The sequence below is a fragment of the Pholcus phalangioides genome, unplaced genomic scaffold, assembly GCF_987345545.1.
Source record: "Pholcus phalangioides strain wild (caught in Gottingen) unplaced genomic scaffold, Ppha-v1.0 ptg000017l_1, whole genome shotgun sequence".
Classification (NCBI taxonomy): Eukaryota; Metazoa; Arthropoda; class Arachnida; order Araneae; family Pholcidae; genus Pholcus; species Pholcus phalangioides.
The window spans coordinates 23,596,099-23,613,231 of record NW_028301610.1 but is presented as its reverse complement, the minus strand read 5'-3'; the positions used below and the strand labels follow the sequence as shown (position 1 = coordinate 23,613,231).

Here is a 17,133-nt window from a genome sequence, read left to right as displayed (position 1 = left end):
TCAAGTATTATATCGGTTTCTTTAGCTTAATTGAGCATTTAAAATCAATTTTTTGAATCAAATTCCAATTAATTTTGCACATTTATGTAGGCACCCCATGAGTTGTGACCATCCATAACTTAATTGATTTGGTACTACTTGTATATGGTATGGTGACGCCATCTGGCGAGTGAAATATGAACTGTGGTTACATGGATGGGTAATTACCCTCTTCCTCCCAGATTAAAAAAAAACGCAGATGAAAAACAAGTTTTACCTTTTGTAGGGGTACAAACTCATTTCACGCAAAAGAATCACTCCCCATGGGTGGAGGTACTGCTCCCCCTCCCCAGCATCAAAGGTGGAGTCGGCTGATCTATAATGTACGTGTATCTATGTATATATGAATTGACATCATTATTGTGCATCCCCCAGCAATAATGACCGTCCAGATTTAGTATGTGAAACAAATATTCAAAATAAGTACATTTTTTTGTGGGGACCCCCCCCCCCCCCTCCCCTCCAGCTCGGGGCTTCAGGGCATTGTCTCACAGTTCCTGAATGTCTATTCAAAGTAATATGAGCATCTCTTCAAATAATTTGAGATCTGCTATTTCAAATCCGAAAGTCGCTGTTTCTCTGATGCCCTCACAGATTTCTTGTAACTTTCTCGGATTCATATGAATTAGAATTGCGAGCTGCGGATGTTACCTTACTTCAACCAAAACACCAAGACTGAAGCTAATCCTTAGCTAAGGCTCTCTCCAAACAATCCCCCATTTAAACCAAGCCCACATTGCTCACCAAAATAGGTTTAGGGCGAGACGACTCGACCTGGAAGTTATATATATGTATACAAATGTGTGTATATGTGTATTTCTCTTTCCTCTATTCAAGTTCTTCATGCATTTCATGTCCACAACACACGTGCGTACTCATATTGTCGTATTCACATGAATAAGGTGCTAAGCGAGATGCCACGGGTGATTTCCCTAATTGTGTATATATTCCCCCACACAATATTTGTATTTTGTATTCTTTCATCAAATCCACCGGAGCAAGTGAACTCAACCCAATAAAACTGATGCTGGCTTCTAGTCCGCAAGTTATCAAACCCATTTGCTCACCAATAAGGTGTTAAGCTAGATGACTCGCTCCGATGGATATATATATATATATATTCTTATTTCACAATAAGATTCTCATTTCTTTTTCTTTCCTTTGTATATAATATGGCAAGTGTAAGATAACAGATGAGATGGCATGAGGAGGAAGGGGGCCTCAATTCAATTGTTCTTGAAGATTTGTTATATTCATGACAGTTTTTGTATTTTTTGATAAGTTTTGCTCTTTCCATTCTAGTGTTAAGCCTTATTCTACGTCTCACTAGTCGATGATCACTTCGTGTATTGAATTTGTTGAGAACACCGCAATCTTGGATCATATGCTTCTTATTAGATGGGTTGTGGTCTATCTCCCTTGTTGCTCCAGTTGGGCAAAGCTGTTCGCTTTCTGCAAATTTGACGAGTCTGTTTCCTCTCTATCATTTCGTACACCGTACCCATGACTTCTGGCTGAGCTTCCGCCATTTCTTCTCTCCATTGGTGTACGCAAAAGGGTGGTTAGGGGTTCTAACCCCCCCCCCCCCCTTGACCAGAGATTATAGTGTTGTTTTGCAGGAAAAAACATAAATCCCCCAGAAGGAAAAAAATCTAAACCCCCCACCCCTTTAGAAAATACTGTGTACGCCTATGCTTCTCTCCAATTCTAGTATTGAAAAACACCAACCATTACTATTTTGATATGGCTTCCTTTACTATTTATATCTCGTCTAATTCTTCATAAAAGTCTTCCTCAGAATAGCTTATGTTAGTGCATAGACTTGTATAATCTGTATCTGGTATCTGCTTGATATTTACATAACAAACTTCGCCATAAATGGTGTTGGAACGGTACCTGTAGCACCATAAATACAGCACTAAATGTAGACAAAGAACATGTAGACAAACGAGTGCAGATCACATTTCTGCCGACTGAATTTTCCTCTCTGAGAAGTTATCGCACCAACCCCTTGGTGAGATTTTCTTTGTCTGCGTCTGGTGCTAAAGGTACCGTTCCAGTGCTCTTCATGATTTTTTACTGCGTTGATCACTCAGCAATGCATAAAAGTTTGTTTTGCTATTTGAATTTTATGAAATTTTGTTGCTGTGACATTAACTGCGAGAGCTAGGGTTCTGTTTTTCTTTTCATTCTTGAGCGCATACTTCGAAACACCTTCATCCGCAATTGTTGATTTTTGTGGCCGCTAGGGACTTGTATGACAGCAAAGTTATTTCATGTCAGCCCTGTACATGTGCAAGAATAAGTAAATAAAAATTCATAAAATATTATATTCATGTGATTTTATTTTTGATCCAGGCCTCTTCACTTTGTGCAACTACAAAGGTGGATCAGGGTAACTCCAAAAAATGTGTGGAACTCAGCACAATCGCTGATGCTGAGATTCTTTCGTTTGACCAAGCTTCTTCAGACAATGGGACCAGACAAGTGTAGTGTTAATGTTCCTGCTAGAAAAATGTTTGCAATCAAAAAAGTTTTGATAGAAATGCAGCAGTGTATTTAGGCTTGTGGATAGCCAATCATTTTTTTTTGAAGATGCTAAAAAAAGCTTATAACTCATAGAAATAATAACTCGTATGGCAATGATAAAATCGAAAATTTCGCTGAGATTTTCGATTTTATCATTGCCATACGAATTATTCCCTATTAATGATTGAATGAATGCAATCCTCCCATGAATTCCGCCAATTTATGTAAAACCCAAAATAATTACTCATTTCATTTGAACTGTTCAGCGGACTGTGATGTAAAAACTTTTATTCATTAATTAATCAATCAACATAAACTAAAATTATTAATTAATACTGTTAAAATATATGTATATATATATATTAATATCATTAAAATTAATTTACTACATTATCTTTTTAATTATTTGATTTTATATGTGATTGATGGCAACAGTGAGTGTCAAGCATTTTTGTTCTCAATACTTTCTCAATAATTTTGAGTAGAGGAGCATTTTGTTTTGTTTGTTGTGTGGAGCATTTGTTTATGTGAAGCATTTTCGGCTTTGTTCTGAATCATGCATTTTTTTTCAATACTTTCTCAATAGTTTTGAGTATTTTTTTTTTCTAATCGGTATTAAATTCAAAATGCTTTATAATAATTGCTGTTGCAATGGATGTCTGGTGCACACTATGAACGGTTTGCCATGTAGAGAGCATTTTGTGTGTGTAATAAATAATAAAACAATCTGTGTGTGCAATGTGTAAGTCATCTTTTCACTTTTATTGTGTGGGCTTCAGTGAGAAGACATTTGGAAAATTCTCCAATGCTCGAGCCAATGCATGGAAAAGTGCAGCATGTAATTTATAGTGGTGTATTTTGTTTTTAATTCAAATAAAGAAAATTAATTACCACTTAGTAAATACCATATTAATTCATATTTAGAATCAGTTTAATACAATAAATTTGATTATTCAGACCTGTAGAATTGAAGTTTTGGAAAATTATCTGGAAACTGATGAGGATGCCAAGTTTTGGAAACAATAAAGTTTCATGATGCATTTTTGGATATGTAAAATTTTTTCACAAAAATTGATTTCGGTAAAACAGGAGAAAATGTAAAAAATATGTATCATTCTAACCTTTTAAATACTAAATTAACTTTTCAAAGAATTTTTTACATAATCTTTGTATTATATTTTTTGTGTCGCTTTCAATATAAAAGCAGTTTAATAAGAATTTCATTGTTTCTGCGTATATCTGAGATATTTGAATTCAGATATCTCTACGAATATTGCACCTAGAAATGTAGAAATTTCTTCATTGGCATCAGAAGAGACAGGGCAACGACTTTTCAATTCGGTTTTTGGGCACAGGTTATCCATATAAAAGTTTAATTTTTTTATTCAATAACTGTGCAATGTCTTGAAACATGAATGACGTAGCTGAAATTCCTGACTTCGCACTTTTACATTCCGCAAGAATGACTAATATATGTCGCCGTTTTCTTGCTATCCTATTTTGAGAACCGTCAGTCAATTGAGTGACCATGGTCCCCCACAAGGGGTGGGCTGACAAGGCTCCAGCCCTGGGTGATTTTATTCACTTTTTTTAGTTTTTCACGCTATAAATTCATCATAAAGGGGCCTGGTCAGGGGGTCCTGCTTCAGGATGTGTGGGACACACTATATATTCAAATAGTGCAAGCATTCAAATCACACGAGTGCACAAACCACTGGCGGGCCCCTTATGGAATTTTAATCGGTCCACGAAACAATTTTGAAAAAGTATTTCATTATTTCAAAATACACTTGAAGGACGTGCGGTTCAAGATTTGTATAGAAATTAAGTAATGCATTATTACTTTTGTTGCTAGACCAAGTACGCTGAAAGTATCTCAGCACCATTGATTGGTGCCGAGATATTTTCAATACATTTGAATTAAATTTATCAGTGTTTTTCATCGATGTGTAGACACCTTAGGGTCGGAGGTTGAGCAACCCCCCTCATTATACGGGAATCATTATGGATCGGAATAGGACACAAATATGGGACAGAAAAGTAAAATTTAGGCGCAACTACATACAGCACCACTTTTTTTGTCTTTTGTTTGTGTATGATTCATTAGTAATGACATGGAAGGGGGGGGGCAAAAACAAATACGGCCCTGGTAATTTACATAGGTATCAAGATCTCCCCAATTCCAGATGAATCGTACAGGTACTGCAGACAATTCAATTACAAAGAATACAGATCCTGTTACAGGGATTGCAGACAGAGGCGCTGACATGAAAACATTTGGAGGGCTGAAAGTTGGTGGTCGTCTCGCACATACGGGACTCAATCGTATACACAGAACAGGGAAAGTGCATTGCATTATTTTTCAGAAATTATTGGGGGGACGCAGCAGTAATGTATCGGCCCTTAGGCCAAGTTTTTATCAATGTCTTGTCACGTGTGATAACCCCCCCCCCCCCCCCAGTTGATTTACTAACGATAGGTCCTTTCCCCGGGTGAGAAACCGGTAGTGTCATTATGGATTGATATGATTCATTGCTATATTGAACAATTATATACATGGAGGATCAACCAGGGCAGCAACTAGTGGAGGGGGGGTGCAGACGGGTCTGGTGCACTGGACTAGAGGGGGCGCAAATTTCACTCTTTAACCTCTCCTTCAACATTATCAGGGGGTGCCAAAATGTGTGCCTGCCCTGGCTGACCAAGCATCTAGTTACGGCCCTGGGATTAACTACTTTCATGGTTCGTAACATTCAGTGAAGTAACTCAAAAACGAACGGGAGTCAAAAATCGAGAATGAGAGTAATCTATATTTATTCAATCTAAAAACAGGTATATATACTCAATGCTTGTAGGGGGATGGGGAAATAACGTCACTTTCTCTTGTGACTAGAATTAAATTTGCAAGAATCAGCAAAAACGCACCAACATCTGTAACTCCAATGAATATGAGACCTGGCCTCACGTACTAATGCATGCTCAGCTTACAATTCCTTTAGATGTAAGTATTTCAGCACACCCAGACATACCTCTTACACTGCCTTGCTCAAAAGTTGTGAACAAAATCGAAGTTGCCTATTCCATTGTTCGATACAATATCCTTTAGAGATCTTTTTGTGTGGACTACCTCTCTACTTCATAATTTTTTCTTTCAATTTTTTATTTAGTAACATATTGCAATATTCATGCCGTTGAAGTAAAAAAAATATGATTGTCTATCTTCCTATTTACAGTGTGAATTCTTTAAATGTAGTTGTAATCAATTTCTCCTAATTTGAAAAGCTTTTTGAAGGATAAAAACTCAAAATTTCCTTGGAGGGTTTTCTGTGCTTCTCCCCACCCCCAAAAAACAGTTCGTATCACTGTTTTGCTGGTGGAGGAAAGAGGTTATTTTTTTCTAAATATATATTTCAATTTTTTTCCTTTGCATTATAGCAAATTAATTCCGAAATTGATTTTCCAAACTTTTCACTTTCCCAAACACCCTTCAGTCCCAATGTGTTGGGATAATTAAGGTTCTACTGCATATATTATAAATGAAAGTAAAATATAAATGCTACTTCCACATATACAATAGAACGTCTCTTAAGTGTTAATTCTGTGACTCAGATTAGTTAAGAGAAGGCAATTGAAAAGAATGCAAAGTTTATTACGTATAAATTGAATTTGTTAAGCACTATATATAGGAAAATATTGAAAAAATATTAAGAAAAGTTGGGATATTTTGCTTCATAGAGACAATAAAGACAAACCGTGCAAATTACTGTTTTTATGGACACAGAAAATAGTCCATAAATGGGAGACGTTTAAAGGAATAGTATATTGTTTGGGATCAAAAGTTTATTATATTTCGTAAAAACGTATAGTTCACAAATTGGAGCTTTGTAAAATCAAGCGTCGACTTTAGTAGTAATATGACAGGATTCACTTATAAAATCAAAGAACAGGATTTTCCAAGGGGCTGGTTAAACAGGTTCTATCGAATATATATACACAGGGTGGGCAAAAAGTCTTTAGAAACTATAAAAATGAATAAAAACCAGAATAACTGAAATAAAAGACAGTTTGCACGATTAGCATTGCTAGGTTGCTGGAATTTTTTAAAGACGGAAAAAACCAGCTGATATGAGTGATTTCGGTGGAAATATGAAAATGAGACGTGCAATAAGAACTTACGCTCCTAGCCCACAACCAGTTCACCACTGTAAACCGTGTATGTGGACCTGCTGCACTCTGCTGTTGCTGGATTTGTGACCACCTGCAATATGTTATCCCCTGTAGTAGTGGACATGTGGAACACATATACTGTTGTAATAAACGATTTGGAGGCATTCTGTTCATTATTTGCATATCTTTTCTGAGACTTGATGTCGCACCACCAATCAGTTGTTTTTTCCTTGTCTTAAAAAAATTCCAGTGACCTAGTAATGCTAACCCTGCAAACCGTTTATTTTTCTGGTTTTTATATTTTTACAGACTTTTTGCCCACCCTGTATGTAAGGAATAAATTGAATTTTCTCAAACTAACTTCATAAATAAACAATGTGACTAGAAATTAAAAATGACTTTAATCCCATTTTATGAGAAAAAAAACAAGAAAACTGTATCACATAAATTTAATGACCTACATTAGGTGCTATAAAACTTTTTCTGAAATTTTTTTTTAACAATTATAATACGAATATATCAATACATCAGAAACAAGGTATCTGAAGTTTAGGTGACGCCTTTTTGAATGCAAAGCATAACATTTCTTGACCACATGATGACAAAACAAATACAGCACAGTGAAAAATAAACCTAAAAAACTATCAGAAGTGGAAATTTTTAGAAATTTATGCAAAATTACAATGAAGATGAAAGAAAACAAAATACATAAAAACACATTACAGCAAACTGAATATAAGTCAAATAAAAATAGTATACTACTCCAGTATAACAATTATATAATATAAATATAATTACTAAAAATATAACAAAGTTTGAAGACCTGGAACCTACAGCTTGTAAGGTAACTTTTATGACATAAAATTTGACAAAAGATGGTAAAAAACACTACAAGAACCTACAAAGTAAATGCTTAATTGATAAAAGAGAAAGTGACAAAGTTACACAATAAGCAATATATGAATTTTTTTACCCTCGGTACTGAAACTTTTACTAAAATATTGTTGAAGAGCCTATTTAATAAGATATAAAAGTCAATGTCTGCAAGTACATATTTCAGCAATGGCAAAACTACATATTAATAAACTTTGAACTACAATATTAGACTGGCAACCCAGAGAGGTTACGATTATGATTTTTTTTGCCATTGTTCTTATTTTCAGTGGGAGATATTCATGAATTAAACTTAATTACCACTCAGTTTTCTTAACTAACCAAAATTTCAAGAAATAGCTTCCACATGTGATTTAAAAATAAAACAGAAAAATAATATTTTTTTCACCCCCTTCTGTGAATTCTCAAATTGAAACATTCAAACTTATCTATTAATCCAATAAACAATGTGTGAATATTCAAAAGGCATCTTTAAATATCATTAAACAATTGAGATAACCACATCACGAAGAAAGCTACAACAATACAGAAGAGCCCATACAGCACACGAACAATTACCACTGGCCCATGTATCTGCCATGCCCAGGCATTATACACGCCAACAAGACGTAGACCTAGCCAGTATACGAAGTAAAATACAGCCCTATAAATGACAATATATGCAATTAGTTGGATCAGAAGTGCAATACCTTTTTTCCCCCACCTCCTCCAGTTATTATGTGGAGGCTGCACCAAAATATCTGAAGGATCATCATCCTTGTTTTGAGCATTTTTCTGCTTGCTATCAGTATCATAAGCATCAGTCTCTTTCTGAATGGTATTTTCATCTCCAGAGTCAATCTGGGTTTCTTGTTCTTTTTGGATACCGAACTCCTTTTCCTCCATTTGGACATCTTTAGCATCAATTCTGTTTGCCTGTTTCAAAGAAAAAAAATTATTCTTTGATTATTAGTATTGTTAAAGAGAACATATTATTTGTCTCACATTTTTATAGGTAAAATAATTTAGTAGGGCATAAATCAGGGTTGGGTTTTTGACATGACAAGTGTAAAAAACTGGTTTAAACTGTCAAAAACCTAAATGAATACTTTTTGATAATGTTTTGAACACAATAGGAATATAACATGATCAAAAACTTACTTTTTTGTATATTACAATGTTTTATTTTTAAACATTAATTTATTACAATAATTAAAACAAAATATTGATTATAATTTGAAATTTTGAATTTTTCAACAAAAAGTCTAGAAAATACAGTTTTGTGGTTCATTTTATCTAAGCTACTGATTACCTGTGTTCAAATTGCTAAGTAGAATAGAGCTGCTTATTCAAAATATGTATGATAGGGGCATCACAGAGTTAGGCTTTAGACTTCAGAAACTATAAATCAGTATTAAAATAGTCAAAAACTTATTGTTAATGTTGTCAAATAGTTTTTTAACCTGATAGATATGCTAAATAAAAAACATTTACTTTTATGTAGGTTAAAGGGTTTTATATTCCAAATTATAATTACTGAGAATCTATTTTGATACTTCAAATTTTCTGATCTGCTCAAAATTTTATTCCATGTAAAAATTCTCACACAGAATCTGTTAATACACTAATTGAACTCATTTATTTTCATCTAAAAATGTCTTTGAGCTCAGGGTGTATAAATTCACAGAGTTTTAAAGAGTATTTTCAACCAAAGCAGAGCTGATTGGACTTGATACCCAAAGCATTTGTTTTGCAAATTTAAAATTAAATACAGCTTCAACTGGAAAACCATTGCATTATAAATGCTAGTAAATATACCATAGTGCAGAAGTAGAATAACTAAGTTTGACTAAGGAAAGTTACAGGAGTTTCTTAAGCATCATATACAAGCTAGCATTGCCAAATTAAATGACATTTTAGTCCTACAATTTAGTATTTTGATTTCTAGATGTATTTCAATGTTATACACAATAAGAGTTTCTCAGTGATTATCTAGATCATTTAATAACAGAAATCACAACATTACATATATGATGTAGTAAACTTTTTTAAGCACATATCTGTTGTAAAAAGAGTACAGCAGATGGTTTATATTAAAGCACATATATAAGCAGTTGAAGAAATTTTGGAATGTCAAATCATTCCATAGTTTTTCTTTCAGTGTTTATGCTATGCTTTATTCAAATTGTATATTTTATAAGAAAAAAACCATACATATTTTTTGTTCAAAATAATTCTGCAGAGAATAGAAAATTATTTTAGAATCATATTGAATATTTATTCTTTGTATAACAGTCACTTTAAACATTACATGCAATTAACGTATGCATTTCCAATGGCAATTTTTATATTTAAAAGCAATATTTGAGGTTTTTGACGTTACAGTTTAAACCGCGGTTTAAACCATCAAAAACCTGCCAACCCTGACATAAATGCTGCATGAAATCTTGTTCTATGAGGAGGAGGAGGTAGGACACTAGAATCCTATGGAAAATTTGATTATATTACTATATCACTTGCATTTACTGAACACAATAGGGAGTTAGAGCTGAATTTTTTCCCAGAAATACATTGTTTTAATTTTTGAGAGGATCTGAATTGATCATATTGAGAAAAATATGTCTCCCATTTTTTTTTCAGACATGCATAACGTCAGGGCTGTAACTGGGGGGGGGGGGGGCAATTCTAGGTGGGAACAGAGAATACCATTATAAAATTATCAAATTTTAAAGTTGTGGGGGCAGCAAAATAATGTTTGTCCCTATCGGCAACAAGCATAGTTACGGCCCTGATAAGTTTTCATTTAAAACAATTTTGCAAAAATCAGTATACAGAAATACTTCTGATGCACTATAGTAGAGGACATTCATTTCAACTTTTTCCGGGGGGGGGGGGGGGTAAAGCACATGTACTCAATGTATGTGTGTGTGTATATATATATATATATACCATTTTTAGTGTATTTTCAAAAGCCGGGGGGGGGGGCAACGGCACCCCTGCCCCACCCCCTAAATGACGTGCCTGCTATAGTACATCAAATTCTTGGAATTTTGGAAAAGAATGCATAAAAATTTTGTTCACGTGTCCCATGGGACACAAAACATGTAATGCAGATCGTACAAGGACTGCCAGAACAGCAGGTGTGGAAGACAAGATTTTGGAGATGGTGGCAGATCAGCCAACTACAAGCACACGAGCTGTGGGATGTAACCTTGGTGTGCCACAATCCACAACATGGTGGGTGCTGAAAAGAGAGGTTACACCCATACCATTTTCAACAAGTACAAGCACTAAATGAAGATTATGCTCATCATGTAGACTTTGCCTGCTGGTTCCTACAGCAGAGTGCAACACACTCAGATTTTGCAGCAACTGTTCTTTTCTCAGATGAATGCATTTTCGCATGAGATGGTGCATTTAATACCCACAATAAACATGTCAGGGCATCAGCGACGCTTCTCCATCAATGGTTGGGGCAGGAATCATCGGCGACCACCTAGTAGGACCATATCTTCTGCCAAAACGCCTTAACAAGGGCAAATACCGGACGTTTCTGAAAGAGGTGCTGCCAGACTTGCTGGAGGATGTTCCAACTGCCCTCTGACAGCGTATGTGGTTCCAGCACAATGAAGTTCCAGCCCATTTTGGACGAGAGGTGCGGCACTGTCTGGACGGTACTTTTCCAAACTGATGGATCGGGCGAGATAGCCCTGTAGCTTGATCGCCCAATCTGTAGTGTCTTGATTTCTTTTTGTGGGGACAGCTGAAGAGTCTGGTGTACGAGATTCCTCTTGACTGTAAAGAGGACCTAATCACGAGACTTTCGGCTGTTGCTGGGGAGGTTTGCGATATGCTCTGGAATATTCCAGAGCTATCGCCAATCCCTCCTTCACCGCTGTTCTTGCATCACTGTTGACAGTCACTCTTTTGAGCAATTATTGTAAAGTATTCACTAAAATTCCTTTTTTAACATATACGTTATTCTTGTGTTTTCTCCTCGAATCCTGTTTTACTATGTTGCGCTCTGTAGCACACAACATTTGCATTTCATTTTAAACTATGCATTCTTTGATGAAAATTGTTTTGTTTGTACTCTATCACCTCTTAAGGTTTTTCCCATCCTTTCCTTTCTGAATCACCCTGTATAACTTTTAATAAATGAAGATGTTAGTAAGTGAATGGGTAACAGGATAAGAGTGAGCTCACAATATGGTGTACACTCAATTTATATCAAACTCTGGTGCTAGTGTTTAGTAACGTAACAGCTACATCATTCGTAATCAGTTTAGTTCCGATCAGATCATAACATTCCTTCTCCCTTGCTGAAACATTATGCAAAGTAGTTGATGCCATACCTCTTCGGCTTGGGCATCACTCGCCTTGCTCGAGAGGAATCAATGTATGGTTGAACTAGAGATGGCTGGATAGGAACCTAGGAGGATTTATTGTCTTGCGATGTTCATCAGTGACAGGAGCCGCAGAAGTCTGCTGTTTGTTTGGCATTATAGGTTCTTTTGCAGGTTTAGGAACTGTTTGATCTTCACGACATGATTTCTCATCTGATCTACATGACGTTTCATCACCAGATGCTTTCATCACCCGATATGATTCAGCTGGCTCAGTAGAAATGAATGTATACTCTACGCGCATTGTTGCCAAAAGTTCTTTTAACACAATATGCCTCTTCCCATCTTTATAGATTCCATGGCTCTAGCAATGACGCTAATAGCAGTGAAATTCATCCATGACTTTAATACATTTCTTGCATTTCCATCTTCTATCACCTGTACAATCATCTCATTGAGTAAATATGTATATGTGTGCTTTATAGCATTTATACAAATTTATACAAATTATACATTTATACAAATACAAATACAACGCCACAACAGGCAAAATGCCCATGTGTGCTTTATAGCACACATGGGCATTTTGCCTGTTGTGGCGTTGTATTTGTATTTGTATAAATGTTCACATAACACCTGATCAAGCAGCTGAATGCTAGATGTCGAGTTGAGAGGCAAAAAGATAACTTGTTTTCCATAGTGTTTAGGGGCATTACCCAGTATTCAAAGAAATTTGAATAGCAGGTCTTTAAATACAGTTTTATATACATATATATGCAGTAGCGTACACAAGATTACTTTTTACTTTAAAAAACAGTATTATCTCATCTCAAAAGAACGGGATGCTCCTCCCCAAGGCACAAAACAGATCTTTTTCTAAAAGAAATAATTTCTTTTTACATATTTAAATCACAAAAAATTTTGAGATGTGTCTTGATATTTGTATTTTTACATTCTCTACAATATCAACAAATGAGAAGCTTTTTTTAACATATGCACATTTCAACTTATGGTATTTCAGATTTAAAAAATAATTTGAAAATTATTGTTTTTAGATTTACCTTGTAAACTTGGTAATCACTAATTAAAAGCAACACTACAAGGGAAGCTTGAAACACTCATTAGAAAAGCAAATATTTTTCATGTTTTTGCCGTTGATGCAAGTCTAAGCTGTGCTTTTATTTTCTTCGGTTTCAAGCATTTTGAATGTTTGATCTTGCTTCTTTTATTAGAATTTACCCATTTCATATTTAAAATGATGTGTTTCTTTTTGAGTTTGCTCTTGATCATTACCTGTTTGATTCAACATACTTCGTTTGCTGGGTCATTCTTAGAATATTTATTAGAAATTCTAAGAAATTTAATACAGTGATTAAAAACTATAAACTCAAATTCTTTTTAACAAAATATAGTAACTTAAACCAAAGAATTGAATTATTTTTCATTTAAACTATACAGGGTGTCTACCAAATATCAAAAGTAAAATTTCAAAAAGTAGGATGGGGGAGGGTACCCCCCTTAGACAACATAATCATGGCATAATTAAAAAATCCCTAGAATTTTTTTTTTGAAAAACTTTAAAATTAATTTTTTTTCATAGCACTTTATTTTAGTATCCTGTAAGATTGACTCAAGCCAAAGCAAAATGACAGAAATGACTTGTTTACAAAAAAAATTTTGGGCCAATATAGGGTCTTGGCAACCACAAAAGTATTTTGTGCTTTCCTCACATTCTTTTTTGGGAGTCTTCAATAGTCCAGTCTGTCAACTCTCTTTGACAATAAATATGACAAATTTTATTCTATTATTTCCAATTTTATTGTCTCATTATTCTCACAAAACATAAATCAAACATAAGAAAAATTGATTAAGGGATCCTATAGTAGGATCCATACTGATGGACACACCAGTTTCATAAGGGTACAGTCATTTTCAATAGTTGAATCAAGTATATAATTTATGTGTATAATACATCCATTAAAATGAAAAACTAACGAGAAAAAAATAATTATAAACACAGAAACAAAAAGAGAGGGAGACGGGAAAGAAAACAGAGTAATATCTATAAACGTAATAGGTTGTTATATAAGTCATGATTTTTACACAAATATTTATATTTATTGGTGAATCTGGTGTATACAATGAAATTAGTGTGTAATCATGATTAGCAAAAAAGGGGAAATATAAAATAATAACATTTTATCATGGGCAACGACCCAGAGGAATATAAACATATCAATTAAAATTGGTGCATTTAAATATTAGAAGTATGAGAGCTAACTTTGACCAGCTTCTTGTTTTATTTAACGATTCCCTTGATTTTATTGATAGACTTGTTTTATCTGAAGTATGGGTATTTGAGGACGAGATCTATTTTTACACATTGCCAGAATTTAATTTATTCACGTGTTGCAGAAATGACAATAGATCGGGCGGTATTTTTGTATATACTAAAAAATCTTTCCATTTCACTCAATTGATTAATTTTACTATGCAATCTGGAGAAGCAATAATACTTCTTGATACTTTGAAATTCTCTATCATTAGCCTATATAGATCACATTCTTATCCTGTCAAGCAATTTATTGAAGAGCTTGAAATCATGATAAAGAATAACAAATGCAAAGATATACTAATAATAGGCGACATAAATATTGATATTCTAAACAATGCCCCAGGTATGCATTGTGACTATCAGGACATGTTAAGTTGTCATGGTTTTACACCCTTAATCATGAATACAACTAGATCTCTCTCGCAAACCTGCATTGATCATATCTTTATTCGAAACTCTAATAAAATTAATGAAATTTCATCATGTATTTACAATACAGAAATAACAGATCATTTCCCTATTATTTGCAAATTAAACTTTAATTATCATGCTTTAAAATCAGATGATAAGATGGAGAAATACATTAGAAAAACGGATTTTATAACACTAACATCTTACTTAGAAAACTATAATTTTATTTTTAAGAGCCACACCCCTGGACTCATCTTTGATGAATTTATCTTAAAACTACAAACTCTAATACACAATCATTCTAAATACTACCATAAAACTCCTAACAAGAAATCCTACAAACCTTGGATAAATTCAGACTTAGCCCACTTAATTGAGATTAAACAAAAATTATATTTAAAAACTAAAAAATATTCATACGATATAATGTTCAAGCATGCTTACAAAAAATGTTGCAAAGCTTGTCAAAGACAAAATAAAAATAGCTAAGCAAAACTATTACACAGTACAATTTTTGAATTGCCAAACGTCAACTGAACGCTGGAAACTAACGAATAAAATACTAGGATCCGACTTCAAAAATCGCAAACTACCCACTGAAACAAATTTACGCCTCCTTGCTAATAACTTTAACACTCATTTCATAAATATCACACAACAAACAATGGTACAAAATAACTTTCTACAATTCGTATGTTCCAATGAAAACTAAAATTACAAAAATTGTAAGGTCCTTGCGCAATTCGGCAACTTGTTTTGATATCATAACTGCTAAGGCTTTAAAAAGTCTTCCTTCCTGTACTTTACAAATTCTTACAGATCTTATAAATAATTGTATTGAAAATGGGGAATATCCTAAGTCTCTCAAATCAGCAGTTGTGATCCCTATTTACAAAAATGGAGATTCAAATTGTTTGCATAACTATAGACCTATTTCTATCTTATCTCAAACCTCTAAAATTTTTGAAACAGTTATTAAATCCAGAATTTACTGAATTTTTATCTACTATTAATTTTTTTTTCGAAAAATCAACATGGTTTTTTACCTGTCAGTAATACAGGAACTGCTCTATTGACATTCACTGAATTTGTTTATAAGAATATAGATCATTCTAAAAAAACAATAGGAGTATTTCTAGACATCAAGAAAGCATTTGACAGTGTTAATCATAGTATACTACTCTCGAAATTATATGCTTACGGAATTAGAGGAAATGCATTTAGTATCATCAAATCTTATCTTGACAATAGAACCCAGATGGTAAAATGAAATAGCTTTCTGAGTAATGTCATGCAAATAAAAAAGGGAGTCCCTCAAGGATCGGTTATGGGCCCGCTGCTATTCATAATCTTTATTAACGATCTTTGTAACCTCGACATAGTAGGTAAAATTATAACCTTTGCTGATGACACAGTCATACTTTATTCAGGCACGGAATATTTGGCACTCACTAACATTATTAACAACGACCTCATCAAAATTAGAAATTGGTTTCAATGCAATGATTTACAAATAAATGTAACAAAAAGTAAATTTATAAATTTTTCTCTTCAATCCATTCCTCAAATCAACCATAATATAACTTTCCATGTATGTTCACACTTCACCTCGTGCACGTGCCAATGTCTTGAACAAGTAACAACCATTAAATACCTTGGCATTCATATTGACCAAAATTTGAAATGGAAATCACATATTAAATACCTTCAAACTCGGCTCCGTTTCATTTTATATAAGCTCTATCATCTGAAACCGTACATTAATAACCATTTCCTTATAACATTCTATTATTCAATGTTTCATTCATATTTAATGTATGGTCTCTCAGTTTGGGGTGGAGATTATCTAACTAATATTAAGCCTATTATTTCTCTCCAAAATAAAGCTATCAGATGCATCACTAATGATTATGTTACCCCTCTAATTGATCAATTTCATCGATTAAGAATTCTCCCAGTGCGTTACCTCTACTTTTATAAATCCTTATTAATAATAAAAAAACATCAATACTCCTTACCTCTTAACGTATCCCGTACTTCTGCTCGTCTAAATGTCATCTACTCACTGCCATTAGTTCATAAAAATATTCTTAAAAAACACTTTTGCTTTCTGATTCCGAAATTCAATAATAATAAACCCAGAGAAATCACTGACACTACTGCATTTACTTCCTTTAAAAAACACCTCAAACTTTACCTACTCGAACTTATTAACATTGAGTCCCATTTCTGATTACATCCTCTAACATTATGCTTAATTAAATCATATCTTTAAATCACCTCCCATAATCCTGTACAAATTCATGTGTTGGCTCCATATTTATTATGTATATCGTTAACATGATATTAATATTTTTTTTCTTTTGTGTATTTTGGGTAAATATTAAGTCTATATTAAGAACTCATGTTGATATTATTCATATGAAATTTTTA

The 17,133-nt window shown here is 33.7% G+C and overlaps 2 protein-coding genes across 2 annotated transcripts in view; one reads left to right on the top strand and one right to left on the bottom strand.

The window, feature by feature from the left end:
• Window positions 1-2,500, top strand: part of LOC149072565 (MYND-type zinc finger-containing chromatin reader ZMYND8-like) — a 91,555-nt gene extending 89,055 nt beyond the window's left edge. Inside the window, exon 13 of the mRNA XM_089246886.1 lies at window positions 2,398-2,500. The gene's annotated coding sequence lies outside the window, so the exon portion shown is untranslated. The remainder of the gene's footprint in view (window positions 1-2,397) is intronic.
• A 4,618-nt stretch (window positions 2,501-7,118) lies between these two features.
• LOC149072564 (uncharacterized) overlaps window positions 7,119-17,133 on the bottom strand; it is a 37,921-nt gene continuing 27,906 nt past the window's right edge. Inside the window, exon 5 of the mRNA XM_089246611.1 lies at window positions 7,119-8,544. Coding sequence (XP_089102737.1) covers window positions 8,101-8,544 — 444 coding nt within the window. The 3' untranslated portion in view covers window positions 7,119-8,100. The remainder of the gene's footprint in view (window positions 8,545-17,133) is intronic.